This window comes from Carlito syrichta, unplaced genomic scaffold (genome assembly GCF_000164805.1).
Source record: "Carlito syrichta isolate Samal-C Ts95f unplaced genomic scaffold, Tarsius_syrichta-2.0.1 Scaffold308663, whole genome shotgun sequence".
Lineage (NCBI taxonomy): Eukaryota > Metazoa > Chordata > Mammalia > Primates > Tarsiidae > Carlito > Carlito syrichta.
In genome coordinates this window covers 513,172-528,255 of record NW_007252759.1, presented here as the reverse complement: position 1 = coordinate 528,255, position 15,084 = coordinate 513,172, and the positions used below count along the sequence as shown (strand labels likewise).

General features: G+C 36.2%; 1 protein-coding gene across 1 annotated transcript in view; it reads left to right on the top strand.

The window, feature by feature from the left end:
* Window positions 1–15,084, top strand: part of CUNH9orf84 (chromosome unknown C9orf84 homolog) — a 118,122-nt gene that overhangs the window by 2,735 nt on the left and 100,303 nt on the right. The window contains exons 3-4 of the mRNA XM_008065563.1: window positions 2,453–2,576; window positions 3,231–3,318. Coding sequence (XP_008063754.1) covers window positions 2,453–2,576; window positions 3,231–3,318 — 212 coding nt within the window. The remainder of the gene's footprint in view (window positions 1–2,452; window positions 2,577–3,230; window positions 3,319–15,084) is intronic.

Below are 15,084 nucleotides of genomic sequence, written 5' to 3'. Positions count from 1 at the left end.
AACAAAAAAAAAAAAAAAAAAAAAAAAAAGTTATTTGCATTCAATACAGGTTAAGTATCCCTTATCCAAAATGCTTGGGACCAGTAGTGTTTTGAATTTTGTAATCTTTACATACACATAATGAGATATCTTGGGAGTAGGATCTAAGTCTAAACATGAAATTCATTTATGTTTCATATATACCTTACAGACATTCTCACAGTAATTCTATACAAAATATTTTAAATAATTTCTTGCTTGAAACAAATTTTGTGTATATTGAACTATCAGAAAGCAAAGGCATCACTATCTCAGCCACCCATGTGGCATCTTGTTGGTGCTCAAAAAGTTTTGAGTTTGGAGCATTTTGGATTGCAGATTTTTGGATTAGGGATGCTCAATTTATATATGATAATTTTGCAGTAATCTTTAGATTGATCCCTAGTCTAATTACTTTTAGGTTCATTTAAAATTACTTTCCACAATGACTATACCTTAAAAATGCCACTTTTGGTAGGCAGTTATTAAATTAAAGTAATTAAACATTAAAATTAAACAATTAAAATGAATCTAAAACTGTCAGGAGAAAAAAATTGAAACTCTTGGCAAGTTTGGAATGCTTTTATTAACAATCTGGTGTAATCGTTCTTGAGAGAAGTGGAGAAAAGGCAATACCAGTTGTCTTTATGATAAAATAGCATTAATAGCATGTACTGACCACTTACTAGCCAGAAACTTTGCTCTACTGATGGGTTATACTATCTGATCATCATAAGTATTCCATAAAGTAGATACTGTTATTATACAAGTTTTACAATTTTATAAGCTAGGAAACTAGTGTCCAAAGAAGTTAAATAGCTTTTATAAATGTCAGAGCTGAGATTTGAGCCCAAGCATGTTGTTAAGAAGGTAATTAGAGTAGTTGTCATACAACAATTCATTGTTCTCCTGATTTTAGTTGACAAATTAAATTTTTATTTCTTTATAACACTGGCTCAATCTACTAGGGGAAAAATTACTCCAATATAACTAAAACTGTGTTACATTTTACAGGAAATAAAACAGACATAATGGCATATTCAGGTTTTATTATTCCTTCATAACTGAGGGAAGCAAGTATGTAGTTATAATATACTGAGTTTACAAAATATATATCCATTGTTTTTATTACAGCAATGTTCACAGCATCTTCATCTGGAGTTGATTCCATATTAAGAAAACACTTTCTTTGCTCAGTTATAAAAAGTAATTCCTCATATTCAAGTTTTATCATGAGATTGCAACAATTCAATCACATCTTCAGGATCCACTTCTAATTCTAGTTCTTTTGCTATTTTCGCTACAACTGCAGTTGTGTGCTTCCTCCACTGAAGTCTTGAAACCCTCAAAGTCATCCATGAGGCTTGGAATCAACTTCTTCCAAACTCCATTAATGTTGATATTTTGACCTTCTCCTATGATCATGAATGTTCTTAAAGGCATCCAGAATGGTGAATCGTTTCCAGAAGGTTTTTGATTTACTTTGCCCAGATTCATCAGAAGAATTACTATCTATGGCAGTCATAGCCTTACAAAATGTAGTTCTTAAGTAATAAGACTGCAAAGTTGAAATGACTTCTTGATCTGTGGGCTGCAGCATTGATGTTGTGTTAGTAGTCACGAAAACATTCATTTCTTTGTATATCTCCGTCAGAGTTTGGATGATCAAGTACATTGTTAATAAGCAGCAATATTTTGAAAAGGATCTATTTTTATGAGCAGCAGGTCTCAATAGTGGGCTTAAAATATTCAGTAAACCGTGCTGTAGAGAGATGTGCTGTCATCAAGACTTTGTTGTTTCATTTAGAGGACAGGCGGAGTGGACTTGGCATAATTTTTAAGAGCCCTAGGATTTTGGGGATTGTAAGTGAGCATTGTAAGTGAGCATTGACTTCAATTTAAAGTCAGCAGCTGCATTAGCCTCTAAGAAGTCAGTCTGCCCTTTGAAGCCAACTATTGACTTCTCTCTGCTATGAAAGTCCTAGTTGGCACCTTTTCCCAATAGAAGACTGTTTTTTTCAGAAGACACACATTTATTGATTAAGTTCACCAGCTTATATGGGCACAGTTCATGGCACTCCAAAACAATTATAAGAGTAACATCAAAGATCACTGATCACAGATCATCATAACAGATATAATAATAAAACAAGTTTGAAATGTTGTGAGAATTACCAAAATATGACATAGACACAAAGTGAGCACATGCTGTTGCAAAAATGATACTGATAGATTTGCTTAACATAGGGTTGCCACAGATCTTCAATTTGTAAAACACAGTATCTGTGAAGCACAATAAACTGAGGCTTGCTTATATTTTACAATAAGCATGTGCTACTATTAAAGAAAAGTATATAAATTTAAAGAGATTTTTAGTATTCTGAATATTGGTAGATAATATTAAAGGACTTCATGATCTTACTTTCTTACACAGAATGTAGTTAGAAAGAAGTTTTGCAGAGATGCTTTATTGCTTCGAATCCCTTCATGTTTATATCAAGATGAAAACGATCATATAGGAGTTACTGATAATAACTTTAGGAGGCCTTGGACAAGAGGTATGTTTGTTTTTATTTCTAAATATTTGTTTTGCAAATTATGTCAGAGTTTTTCACAGTAATTGTTAAGAATATGCAGTGCTTTGCTCATTAAAAACTTACTGCATTTATTCATAACAGAATTCGAAGGCATTTACAAGTTAATATTTTTATTATGGAATTTAGGTAACTAAGTTAGGAATTGGAAATCTTATACAATATTTAAATAGAACAAATAAAAGATATATAGTTGGTGAAGTTAGACTCATAAGGAAGATGCAGCAATAAAACCATATAAAACCATAACATATATAAACTCATATCTGATATTGATAAATGTATAGAAGAAGACATGATAATGTAATGGGATATGAAATTTCAGGAGTAGAGAGTGCTATTTCCTAAGAGTTAGGGAGACATCTTTCTGAAGAGGTGGACATTTGAGCTGAGACCTGAGTGATAAGAAGGTAGCCGTGATGAAGATATGAGGTACAATCTTTCAAACAAATGTGAAGTCCCAACTCAGGAATGAGGGGAGGGTATGTTCAGGTGATGTTGTTCTGACTATAGCTGTTGTAGTGGGAAGTCGGGAGGAGGGGTTGCAGGTTAATGTTTGGGTTCCTTATATTAAATATAAAATAAAATTATGGAAGCTAATGTTTACCATTTTTCTAGTCTCAGCTGTTTCCATTTGGGGAATGACAGACACCTCAGTCTTGGATCAGTGGAAAGCAAGTCTCTTTGTGGAAGATTTCCTTGAGAAGTATGTGTCCTTAATCTTAAATTTCCCTTTTACATTTAGAAGAAGATAAGCAATACATCCTCCAGACACTTAAAGAGGGAAAATCTCTTCCTTTATCTCTTCATGGATTTTATTCTTTTATCTGAAGAAGAAGTCCTAATTTGAACCACAAAGCAGTGGTTAATAGAAGTGATTTATATCTCTTTTTTATCCTTCCCACATTTATCATAAGTGTTCTCTATGCATTAGTGTTACAAAAGACACGAAAATAAAGCAATTATTATACTTTTAAGAAAGTTCTTTGTATTAAAATTAATCTTTTTCTATAGTATAAGTGCAGATGTAAAGCTATTTTCTAATGTATTTGGTTGAAACATTATTTATTATTAGTTCAGTGACTTGTCAAATATTTGAGTACTATCCTGTGTGTTGGATACAAGGTAGAAAAATGAATAAGACATTATCTCTACCTTTAAAAAACACAAGAAAACAGAGAATAGAGCTTTATAAATAATGACAATAAAATGTGCAAAGTGCAATGACAAGAGATAGGCACATAGAGCATATTATGAGGAAGTCCATCTAGCCTGTTCGACATTGTTAATGTAGACATAAAGTAGACATTTTAGCGTAAATTTAATAATTTATCTTGTTGCTTCACTTCATACACAGAATGCTAATCAGACCCAGAATGGATTTCATTATTTTTCACATTTTCAAGTTTTAGTCATTTAAATTATTTTAAGTTGTGCTTAAAAGAAACAAAACGCCATTTAAGTCCAATATACCATTTCTGTTGACTCAGAATTTTAAAGTCAAGTTAGGAAGGTAATATATAAACAGAAAAAATTAGCAATGCAATAATTAAATTCGAATATAAGATGACCAACATAAAGCCTACTACAAAGCATGAGTAAACTCCCAAATAATGAGGAAGCAGAAAGGTGTAATGAAAAAAGTTTTGCACTGTGAATTAAAAGATGTAGATTTCAAGTCGTGACTAGAAAAGTCAAGTGCTAACTACTTGACTAGTCATTATAGTTCCAACCCTCACTTTCTTTATCAGTATGATGATGGATAAGTGCTTTGCAAACTTTACTGTACCACCTGAGGATCTTATTAAAAAGCAGATTCTGAATTGGTCAGTTTGTGATGGGGCCTGAGATTCTGCATTTCTAGTCTATTTCTAAGTGTCATCGATGCTGCTGGTCCAAAGACCAGCTTTGAATAACAAGATACGAGATGATCTCTAAGATCTCTTTTCATTTATGAGTTAGTATGGTAGGGCTGTACATTTGTAAGTAGAAGAGGTCAGCTTCATAAAGAGGTAGGAATTGTGCTTGGGCTGGGTAATGAAGGAGAAAGTAACTTGAGAGAAAGTATTTCGGATGAGGAAACATGTCTGAAGGCACAGCAGCAGGAGTATGCAATAAGTACTCAGAGAGGGTAATGATTAGGCTAATTTGGCTCAAACAAAAGATTCATATAGGAGAGACATGGGAGGTCCTAAAGGAATGGTCACCTTCATCATATCTGACATTCCATTCATTTTGTAGTACCAAGATAGAGTTCAAGGGAAGTGAGGTCGAATCTGTAGTTCACCCAGAATCAAATTTGTATTTCTCAGCTTCCTTGGAGCCAGATGTAGCCATGTGACTTTCTTCGTCCCAATAGGTTATAAGCAAAAGAAGCTTATGCAGTTTCTGGGCAGTGTCCTTAAAGGGAAGGGGCATGCTTTTCTCCTTTCACTTCCTGTTGCTGGAATATGAATGCAATGACTGGCTCCAGGCTTGGACTATGCTGACAAAAACTAAATCTGGTAATGGCAGAGTGGAGCAGAGGAGCCTTAGTCCCTGACAAATTGTAGAACTTCTTTGCCAGCCATGAACTGCTCATCTCCAGACTTTGTGTGTGTGTATTAATGTCGATTTTTCTCTCATGCAGTAACAATTTATTCAGAAGCTACTAGAGTTTTATAATAGAAGTTTAGAATAAACATTGTGATCATTAATATTTACACAGATTTCCTGAATCTTGGTTTTCCTCTCTTGCCTTTTTTTCTTGTTCCTATTTTCCTTACTTCTTAATATTGATACAAAGGCCTCAGTGCTTTTACTAGTTTGCTGATGTACTGTGTTTTAACATGTATCGGCATTTTCTGCTTTGTGTTCCTGAAAAACCTTATATTATTCAAAATTGCACACTAAAACTGATGGCCATACAGAAAAATTAGACTTTATAGTCAAAGCTATGCAACTTGCATTAGAGCACTAACAAAAATAACTCTTATAATTTTTTAAAACAAAGATAATTTTAAAAACATATTAAATTTCTAACAAATAAGTACATATTAGAGTAAATATAAGATTTTTTTATTGAAGAGAGCTTGATGAACAAGCTAAAAGACAGAATTGAGATTATTGAATTATAGAGACAAGGGCAAAATGTTAAAAGGTCAGGGAGAACCATATGATTATCTTGCTAGCTTCCAAGGTAGAGCACATGGCCAAACTGAGCAAGAGGAAGAACATGTAATAATATTTTCTGGTTTTTTTTGTGGCTTGCTGCATTCATTCAGATGCATATAGTTAAATAGAAGACACTGTATTTGCATCTATTTCCTGTACACTTCATGTGAGGCAAGTATTATCTCCATGTTATATATAAGAAACTAAGACTCAGAGTTATTAAGTAACTTGCCCAAGGTTATATAGCTAGTCAGTACTTGAAGTTAAGATTCAAATCCTGGTCTGTCTGACTTCAAACCCTGTACTCTTTTGTTTTAGGCTGTTTTGTTTTTCTTAGATAACATCTTTATTGAGGTATAATTCATATTCCTTATGATTAATCCATTTAAAATGTACAAGTAGTTTTTAATACATCCAGGATTGTTAAACCATTACCACAGTCCATTTTACAGCATTTTCATCAACACAAAAAGAAATCCTGTACCAATTAGGAGTTACCCCCCATATCCCCTTAGGCAACTACTAATCTACTTTCTGTCTCTACAGATTTGCCTATTCTGGATATTTCATATAAATGGGAACATATAATATGTGATCTTTTGTGATTGCCTCCTTTCACTTATTATCATGTTTTTAGGGCTTATCTATGTAGTAGCATGTATCAGTATTTTATCTCTTTTAATGGTAAATTATACTCCATTATATGGATATACTGTGTTTTACTTATCCATTCATCAGTTGATGAACATTTGAGTTGTTTCCTCTTTTTGGCTATTAGGAGTAATAAATGTTATGAACGTTTGTTTACAAATTTTTGTGTAGACAAATGCTTTTATTTCTCTACTTAGGACTGGAATTGCCAGGTCATATATAATTCTGTGTTTAACTGTTTGAGGAATTACTAGATTGTTATCCAAGGAGCTGTACCATCTGTAGTCCCACCACCAGTGTATGAAGGCTACAACTTACTCATATACTGACCAATACTTGTAATCTATCTTTTTTATTATAGGCATCCTGGTGGTGGTTCACTTTATCTCATTGTAATTTTTGATTTGCACTTCCTTGGTGGCTGGCAATGTTGAGCACCTTTCCTGTTGCTTATTGGAGAAAAGTCTATTTAAGTTCTTTGCCCATTTTTAACTGGGTTATTTGTATTTTTATTTGGGTTTTAAAAATTCTTTATATATCTTAGATACAAGTCGTTTATCAGATATATGATTTGCAAATATTTTCTCCTGTGGATTGTCTTTTAACTTTCTTTTTCTTCTATTATTTTTTGTAGAGATGGGGTCTTATTATATTACCCAGACTAGTCTCACATTCCTGGCCTCAAGCAATCCTTCTTTCTTGGCTTTCCAAAGCACTGGAATTACAGGCATGAGCCACTGTGCCTAGCCTCTTTTCACTTTCTTGATGGTGTCCTTTGAAACACAACATTTTTTTTTTTTTTTGAGTTGGAGTCTCACTCTGTCACCCAGACTGGAGTGCAGTGGCCGCTCCCAGCCACCGCAGCCTCCACCTGCTGGGCTCCGGTGATCCTTCCGCCTCAGCCTTCCAAGTATCCGGGATTATAGGCATGTGCTACCACACCCGGCTGATTTTTTGATTTATTGTAGAGATGAGGTCTTGCTGCCCAGGCGGGTCTCAAACCCGCGGGCTCAGGCAATCCACTCACCTCAGCCTCCCAAAGGTGGGGGATTACAGGCTGAGCCACCGAGCCCGGCTGAAGCACAACATTTAAAAATTTTTATATAGTCCAATTTACTTATTTTTTCTTTTGTCATTTATGCTTTTGGTATCATATCTAAGAAGACTTTGCCTAATCCAAAGTCACAAGGATTTACTCCTTTAGTTTCTTCTGAGTTTGCTTTGATTTTTTTTTTTAACTTTTAAATCTTTTATTTTAAAGATGTGGGGTACAATTCGGGGTTAGGTATACAAATATTCATTATGCAGATATCCTTGTTGATGAGGTGTGCCCCACTTCTCCAGGCAGATTCCCACTACTGTCAATCTCACCTCCCCGCAAAGAATTTCTAATGGTGAGAGACAGAAAGAATCAACGATGATACTGACAATTGTTCCCTTGACCTCTGGCTCCCCTTTCTCACTCTCTGATTCATGTCATACTTCCATATTTGCTTCATTTATTTTTATTTTTTTCTTAAGCTAGTTTAAGTGATTCCTGGAACTCAAATATTCTTGAGTTCGTTGCTTCTCTTGTTAAAAGTTTGACGACTGGGCAAGGTGGCTAAACCTGTAATCCCAGCACTTTGGGTGGCCGAGGTGAGTGGATTGCCTGTGCCTGCGGGTTCAACACCAGCCCGGACAACTTGGCAAAACCTCGTCTCTACAATAAATCAAAAATTAGCCGGACGTGGTGATGCATGCTTGTTGTTCTGGCTACTTGGAAAGCTGAGACGGAAGGCTCACCAGAGCCCAGCAGGTAATTGCTGGGGTGGGCTGGAGCATGCCAATGCTCTCCAGCCTGGGTGATGGAGTAAGACTCCAACTTAAAAAAAAATTGACAAATGTTCAGCAGTATTCTAGGCACTGTGCTGCTACCTGGGACATGGAGATAGAAAAGACACATTTCCTGCCTTGGGTAGATCACTGAGTATTTGATAGGATACAAAGAAAAGCAACAAATATAACATTATGTTCTAAGTGAAATGAAGGAAACAACACAAGACCTGGCAGTAGTTTAGAAAATGAATAGATGAACAATTTAGAGAGGAGCTATGGAGATGGAGGTAATATCTGAGACAGGTTTTGAATGGTTAACAGGTTTTCTAGGTGGTTAAAGGAGCCTAAGAGAATTCTTGGTAGAAGGAACGGAAGATATAAACACAAAGAGACCTAAGAAGATAGTAGGTTTTCGACAAAAACAAAAGAAGTCATTTGCTGATCTTGGCATACATAAAATGTCAGTCAATGGAAAAAAGTAAACAAAGGAAGAGGGGTCATATTCTATCCCATTCTAAAAAGCTTGGACTAAGGTTACATTTTAATAGATAACTTATGGACATATGGAGCAGATTATACCCACTGCTAAGAAAAATGCCCCAAATGATGGCATCTCAAATAATAACTTCAGGCTAGTGATGGAGGCTTTTGAACAGGCATAGTCTCAGAAATCTCAGAGGCATCTGAGGACCTTCTGCAGATTGTTAGAACTCCTATGGTTTACACAAGCCAGTTGTGCATCGCATTTAGTACATGCAGATTTGGCAAGGATATAGCCTCTACTTTTGGCTTATGGTCAGCCTAAGAATGCCCATTTATCTTTGCTATTTACTAAACTGCAATAGGTCTCTGGAAGAGAGGAATTCTGCAGGTAGGGAGTAATCTGGTTTGGCTGGAGAGATTGAATCCATCTGTCCATGACAAACACTTTCCCAATTTTCTCACAGATCATTGATTATTCCAAGAAAATTGAGAAATCTTTCAAGAGGAAGTTATTTTAGAACGAGCTATAGATCATAGAGCATGTAGAGATGATGAATAATTTGTATTATTACAAATTATAAATATGACTAACTTGCTATTGGACACTTACTAGGTATCAGATACTATGCTAAATGTTTTATGTACAATTTTTAATTTAATATTTTCAAAAATTCTCTGAGGTATATACATTTATTGACCACATTCTATAGATGAGAAGTACAAGGTTTAGAGATGTTAAGTAACTAGGCTGAGTTTACACAACCAGTAAGTGTTAGGAACTAGACATATATTGTGTCTCATTTTTACAATGTGAAATGTACTGATACATGAATTTTTTTAAATTATAAAGATGTGGGGTACAATTCAGGGTTAAGTATACAGACATTGATTATGCAGGTACCCTTGTTGATGAGGTATGTCCCTCCCTTCCCTAGCAGTTTCCCTCAACTGCCAATCCCACGCCTCGTCCCCTGACAGTTTCCCTTACTGTCAAATGCCTTCTTATAGTATTATAATTGTTCAAGGTCCGCTTATGAGTGAGAACATATGATACTCTGTTCTTTGTTTCTGTGATAGATCACTGAGTATGATCGACTCCAAATCCATCCAAGTTGCTGTGAAGTTCATGTATTTGTCCTTCTTTATGGCTGCATAATATTCCATTGTGTATATGTACCACATTTTCTTTATCCATTCCAGCTTCGATGGGCAACATGGTTGGTTCCATGTTTTTTGCTATTGTGAATAGAGCTGCAACAAACATACGTGTGTAGGTATCTTTTTTGTAGAATGATTTGAGTTCCTCCGGGTATATTCCCAATAGGGGAATTGCTGGGTCATATGGAAGGTCAATTTCTAGTTTTTTCAGAAATCGCTAGACTGTCTTCCAAAGAGGTTGCACTAGTTTATATTCCTACCTGCAGTATAGAAGCATTCCTTTTTCTCCACATCCTCGCCAGCGTCTGTTGTTGTTTGTTTTATTAATGATGGCCATTCTTACTGGGGTTAGGTGGTATCTCAGTGTGGTTTTGATTTGCATTTCTCTGATGATGAGTGAGGCTGAGCACTTTTTCATGTGTCTGTTAGCTGCCCATATATCTTCTTCTGAGAAATGTTTATTTATGTCCTTTGCCCACTTTTTAAAGGGGCTGTTTGTTTTTTTCCTTTTGGTGCATTTGAGTTCCTTGTAGATCCTAGATGTTAGACCTTTGTCAGGTATACAGTTGGCAAATATTTTTTCCCATTCTGTGGGCTGTCTCCCTGCTCTCTTGATGGTTTCTTTTGCTTTGCAGAAGCTTGTTAGTTGGATGAGGTCCCACTTGTCTATCTTATTTCTTAAGGTATTGGCCTTTAGGGTTCTGAATAGGAATTTGTTGCCAGTTCCAAATTCCATAAGGGTGTCTCCTGCATTTTCTAAGATTTTTATAGTTTGAAGTTTTACGTTTAGGTCATTGATCCATTTAGAGTTAATTTTTGTGTATGGTGATAGGTAGGGGTCCTGTTTCAGTCTTCTGCATGTGATCAGCCAGTTTTCCCAGCACCATTTACTGAATAGGTTCTCCTCTCCCTAGTGGTTGCTGTTGGAGGCTTTGACAAAGATGAGTTGGTTGAGGAATTGAGGCTTTGCTTCCGGAATCTCTATCTTGTTCCATTGGTCTACGTGCCTGTTCTTGTACCAATACCAGGCTGTTTTGTTTACTGTAGCCTTATAGTAAAGTTTGAAATCTGTAAGTGTGATTCATCCTGTTTTGTTTCTTTTGCTAAGGATTGTTTTGGCTATTTGTGGTCGTTTATGTTTCCATATGGATTTCTGTATTGTCATTCCCAGGTCAGAGAAAAATGATGTTGGTAACTTAATGGGTATTACATTGAATCTGTGGATTGCCTTTGGTAGGATGGACATTTTAACAATGTTGATTCTTCCTATCCATGAGCATGGAATATTTTTCTGTTTGTTTGTGTCTTCCTGGATTTCTTTGAGCAGTGTTTTGTAGTTTTCATTGTAAAGGTCTTTCACTTCTCTGGTTAGGAAGATGCCAAGGTATTTCATTTTTGTGTGTGGCTATTGTGAATGGGATTGTACTTTTTATTTGGGTCTCTGCCTGTTTGTTGTTGGCGTATAGGAATCCAACTGCCTTTTGCATGTTTATTTTTTTACCCTGAGACTTTGCCAAAGTCCTTTTCAGTGTAAGCAGGTTTTTCACAGATTCTCTTGGATTTTCAAGGTGTAGGATCATATCATCAGCAGAGAGGGATGACTTGACTTCCTATTTTCCTATCTGGATACTCCTGGTTTCCTTCTCTTGTCTAATTGTCCAAGCTAGGACTTCCAACACAATATTGAACAAGAGGGGTGAGAGTGGGCAGCCTTGTCCTGTTCCAATTTTCAGGGGAAATGTTTCCAGTTTCTGTCTATTTAGCGATATGTTAGCTGTGGGTTTATCATAGATGACACTTACTATTTTGAGGTATGTTTCTTCTATACCTAGGTGTTTGAGGGTTTTTATCAAGAAGCAGTGTTGGATTTTATCGAAAGCTTTTTCTGCATCTAATGAGATAATCATATGGTTCTTGTTGTTACATCTGTTGATGTATTTAATGGCATTTATGGCCTTGCGAATGTGGAACCAGCCCTGCATCCTGGGGATGAAGCCTACTTGGTCATGGGGGATGATTTTTGAGATGTGTTTTTGGATCCGATTTGCTAGAATCTTGCTGAGCATTTTTGCTCTATGTTCATAAGGGATATTGGCCTGTAGTTCTCTTTTTTTGTTGGATCTTTACCCAGTTTGGGTATCAGTGTGATGTTAGCTTTGTCAAATGATTTGGGGAGAATTCCATCTTTCTCAATTCTGGAATACTTTCAGTAGGATTGGTATCGGCTCCTCTTTGTACATTTTGTAGAATTCTGCTGGAAAGCCATCCAGTCCAGGGCTTTTTTTGGTAGGTCGTTTTCTTATTACAGAGTCAATTTCCTGGGTTGTTATTGGTCTATTTAGTGTCTCAATGTCTTCTTGTTTCATCGTGGGGAGGTTGTGTGATATCAGAAAGTTCTCCATTTCATTTAGGTTATCAAGTTTGTTTCCATATAGGTGTACATAGTAATCTCTGATAATCTTTTGTAATTCTCCGGGGTCAGTTGTGATTTGATCTTTTGTATTGTTTTTATTTGGGCTTTTTCTCTCTTTTTCTTGGTCATTCGGGCCAAGGGCCCATCAATCTTGTTAATTCTTTCAAAGAAACAGCTTTTTGTTTTGTTGATGTTTTCTATGATATTTTTGTCTTCTGTGTCCCATATTTGGGCTCTTATTTTTGTGATTTGGATTCTTCTGCTAAAGTTGGGGTTTTGGTGGTCTTTCCTTTCCAGCTCCCTTAGGTGATTTGTTAGGCTTTCAACTTCTGATCTTTCCGTTTTCTTGATGTGTGCTCATAGAGATATAAATTCCCCTCTGAGAACTGTTTTCGAGGCATCCCAGAGGTTTTGGTAAGATGTTTCTTCATTTTCATTTGTTTCCAGGAATATTTCAATTTCTGCTTTGATTTCATTGTTGACCCAGTAGTTGTTCAGCATTATTAGTGTCCATGTCTTTGTGGGCTTTGGGGAAATGTTGGTGTTGATATTTATTTTCATTCCACTGTGGTTTGAGAATGTGCATGGCAAGATTTCAACTTTATGGAATTTGTTTATGCTTGATTTATGGCCAAGGATGTGATCAATCTTGGAGTATGTTCCATGTGGTGATGAGTAGAATGTATATTCTGTGGTTGTTGGGTGGAATAATCTGTAGGTATCTATTAAGTCCATTTGGTCGAGTGTCAAGTTTAAGTTTTGAATCTCCTTGTTGATTTTTTGCCTCAGTGATCTGTCTAGGGCTGTCAGTGGGGTATTCAACTCCCCTGCTATAATAGAGTTAGAGTCAATATCTTTTTTTAGTTTTTTTTACTTAGTAGTTGTTTTGTAAATGCTGGTACTCCAGTGTTAGGTGCGTATATGTTTAGGATGGATATTTCTAGTTGATGGATCGAACCTTTTATCATTATATAGTGTCTTTTTGCATCTTTTACAATTTTTGATAGCTTAAAAGTTATTTTGTCTGATATTAAGATTGCAACTCCTACCTTCTTTTATGATCCATTTGCCTGTGAACTCGTTTTCCAACCTTTAACTTTGAGTCTTATTTTTGGGCCCTTGAAGTGAGACGAGTCTCCTGGATGCAGCAAATAGTTGGGTCATGATTTCTTATACAGTCCACCATTCTGTGTCTTTTCAGTGGTGCATTTAGTCCATTCACATTCAGGCTGATTATTGAAGTATGATTGTTTATCCCTGTCATGAGGTTCTTATAAAGTTTTTCCTTTGTTTGCTTGGTTTTTTTTGGTCTTGGGGTTAATGTATGTGTATGTTTTCAGGTTTCTTGTATTCTTGTATCAGCTGTATTCTCTGCTGATTCTGTGCTCTGCTGTTCTCTTGGGAAGTGTGTGGTCAATCTTTTTCTTCTTTCTTCTGTGCTTAATACCTTTTTAAGTGTCTCTTGTAGAGCTGGTCTGGAAGCTGCATAATCTCTTAGGGATTGGATGTCTGGGAAGGATTTTAATTCTCCATCACTGATGAAGCTGAGCTTGACTGGATAGGAAATTCTTGGTTTAAATTGTTTTTCTTTGAGGGCTTTGAATATAGGACTCCAGTCTCTTTTTGCTTGTAGAGTTTCTGCTAATAGGTGTGCTGCTATTCTGATTAGTTTTCCCTGGTAGGTAGTCTGACCTTTCTCTCTTGCTGCCTTTAGGATTTTTTCTTTTGTGCCTATTTTGTGTAGGTGAATTACTATGTGTCTAGGGGTTGATCTTCTCATTTGATGTCTTGTGGGGGTTCCCTGTATCTCTTGTGCTTGGCTGGTCACATCTCTGGTGAGATGGGGAAAATTTTCTTGGATTACTTCCTGGAATACTTGCTCCGAGTTGTTCTCCATTTCCCTTTCTTCTTCTGGGATACCAATCAAGCATAGGTTGGCTTCTTGATATAATTGCACATCTCTTGTAGGCTTTGTTCTTTCTTTCTTTCTGAGTCTTCTTTCTATGTTTTTTACAGATCAGGTTAATTCCACATTCTGGTCTTCAAGTTCTCAGATTCTTTCTTCAGCTAGATTAATTCTGCTTTCCATGCTTGTCATCTTGTTATTTATTTCCTGGATGAAATTTTGTATTGCCAAAATCTGTTACAAGTTATTTCAGTGTTGCATCTTGTCTTAAGTCCTATTCACTCTTTCCATCCATTCCCTAATCCCTGTCATATTTTGTGGACAATCTTTGGTGACTTCCATTGTTTGGGCACCAAGGTCTGATTTTTCGGGAGTTTTGTCTTTGGTACACTTGGAATTGCCTGAGGTCTTCCTTTGGCTTTTCCTTATTTGTGACAGATCTCTTGTTTTCTCTTTAGTTCTGTTATTCAGTGTCAGTAGGAGAGGCTTTCCCTTCTGACGTTTGCTCAAACCTCTATTCTTCCCCTGATCTGGGCTCTGAATTTGTTCTATTTTGAAATACAATGGTAAATGGGAAGCTTTGCTGTCTCTTGTAGTTTTCGAAATTTGAATGAAGTGGGGGATGGGGTGCTAGTAATCAGATACTATTTGCAAATTAAAATGTTCACTTATTGTGGTATGTGTTCCCTGGGACCCACTCCCCACTACCACTCTGTATGATGATGCAGCGCAGAAATCAATGCAAAAGCAATTGAATGCATACACACACACTCCAAAACAAACTGGAGTAACAACAAAGTGAAACAAAACAATCAGCAACAAAAAGACCCCCCAAAAAACTAAACACACACATGCCTAGCACAAAGTGAATGGAGAAGAAAAATAGAAAG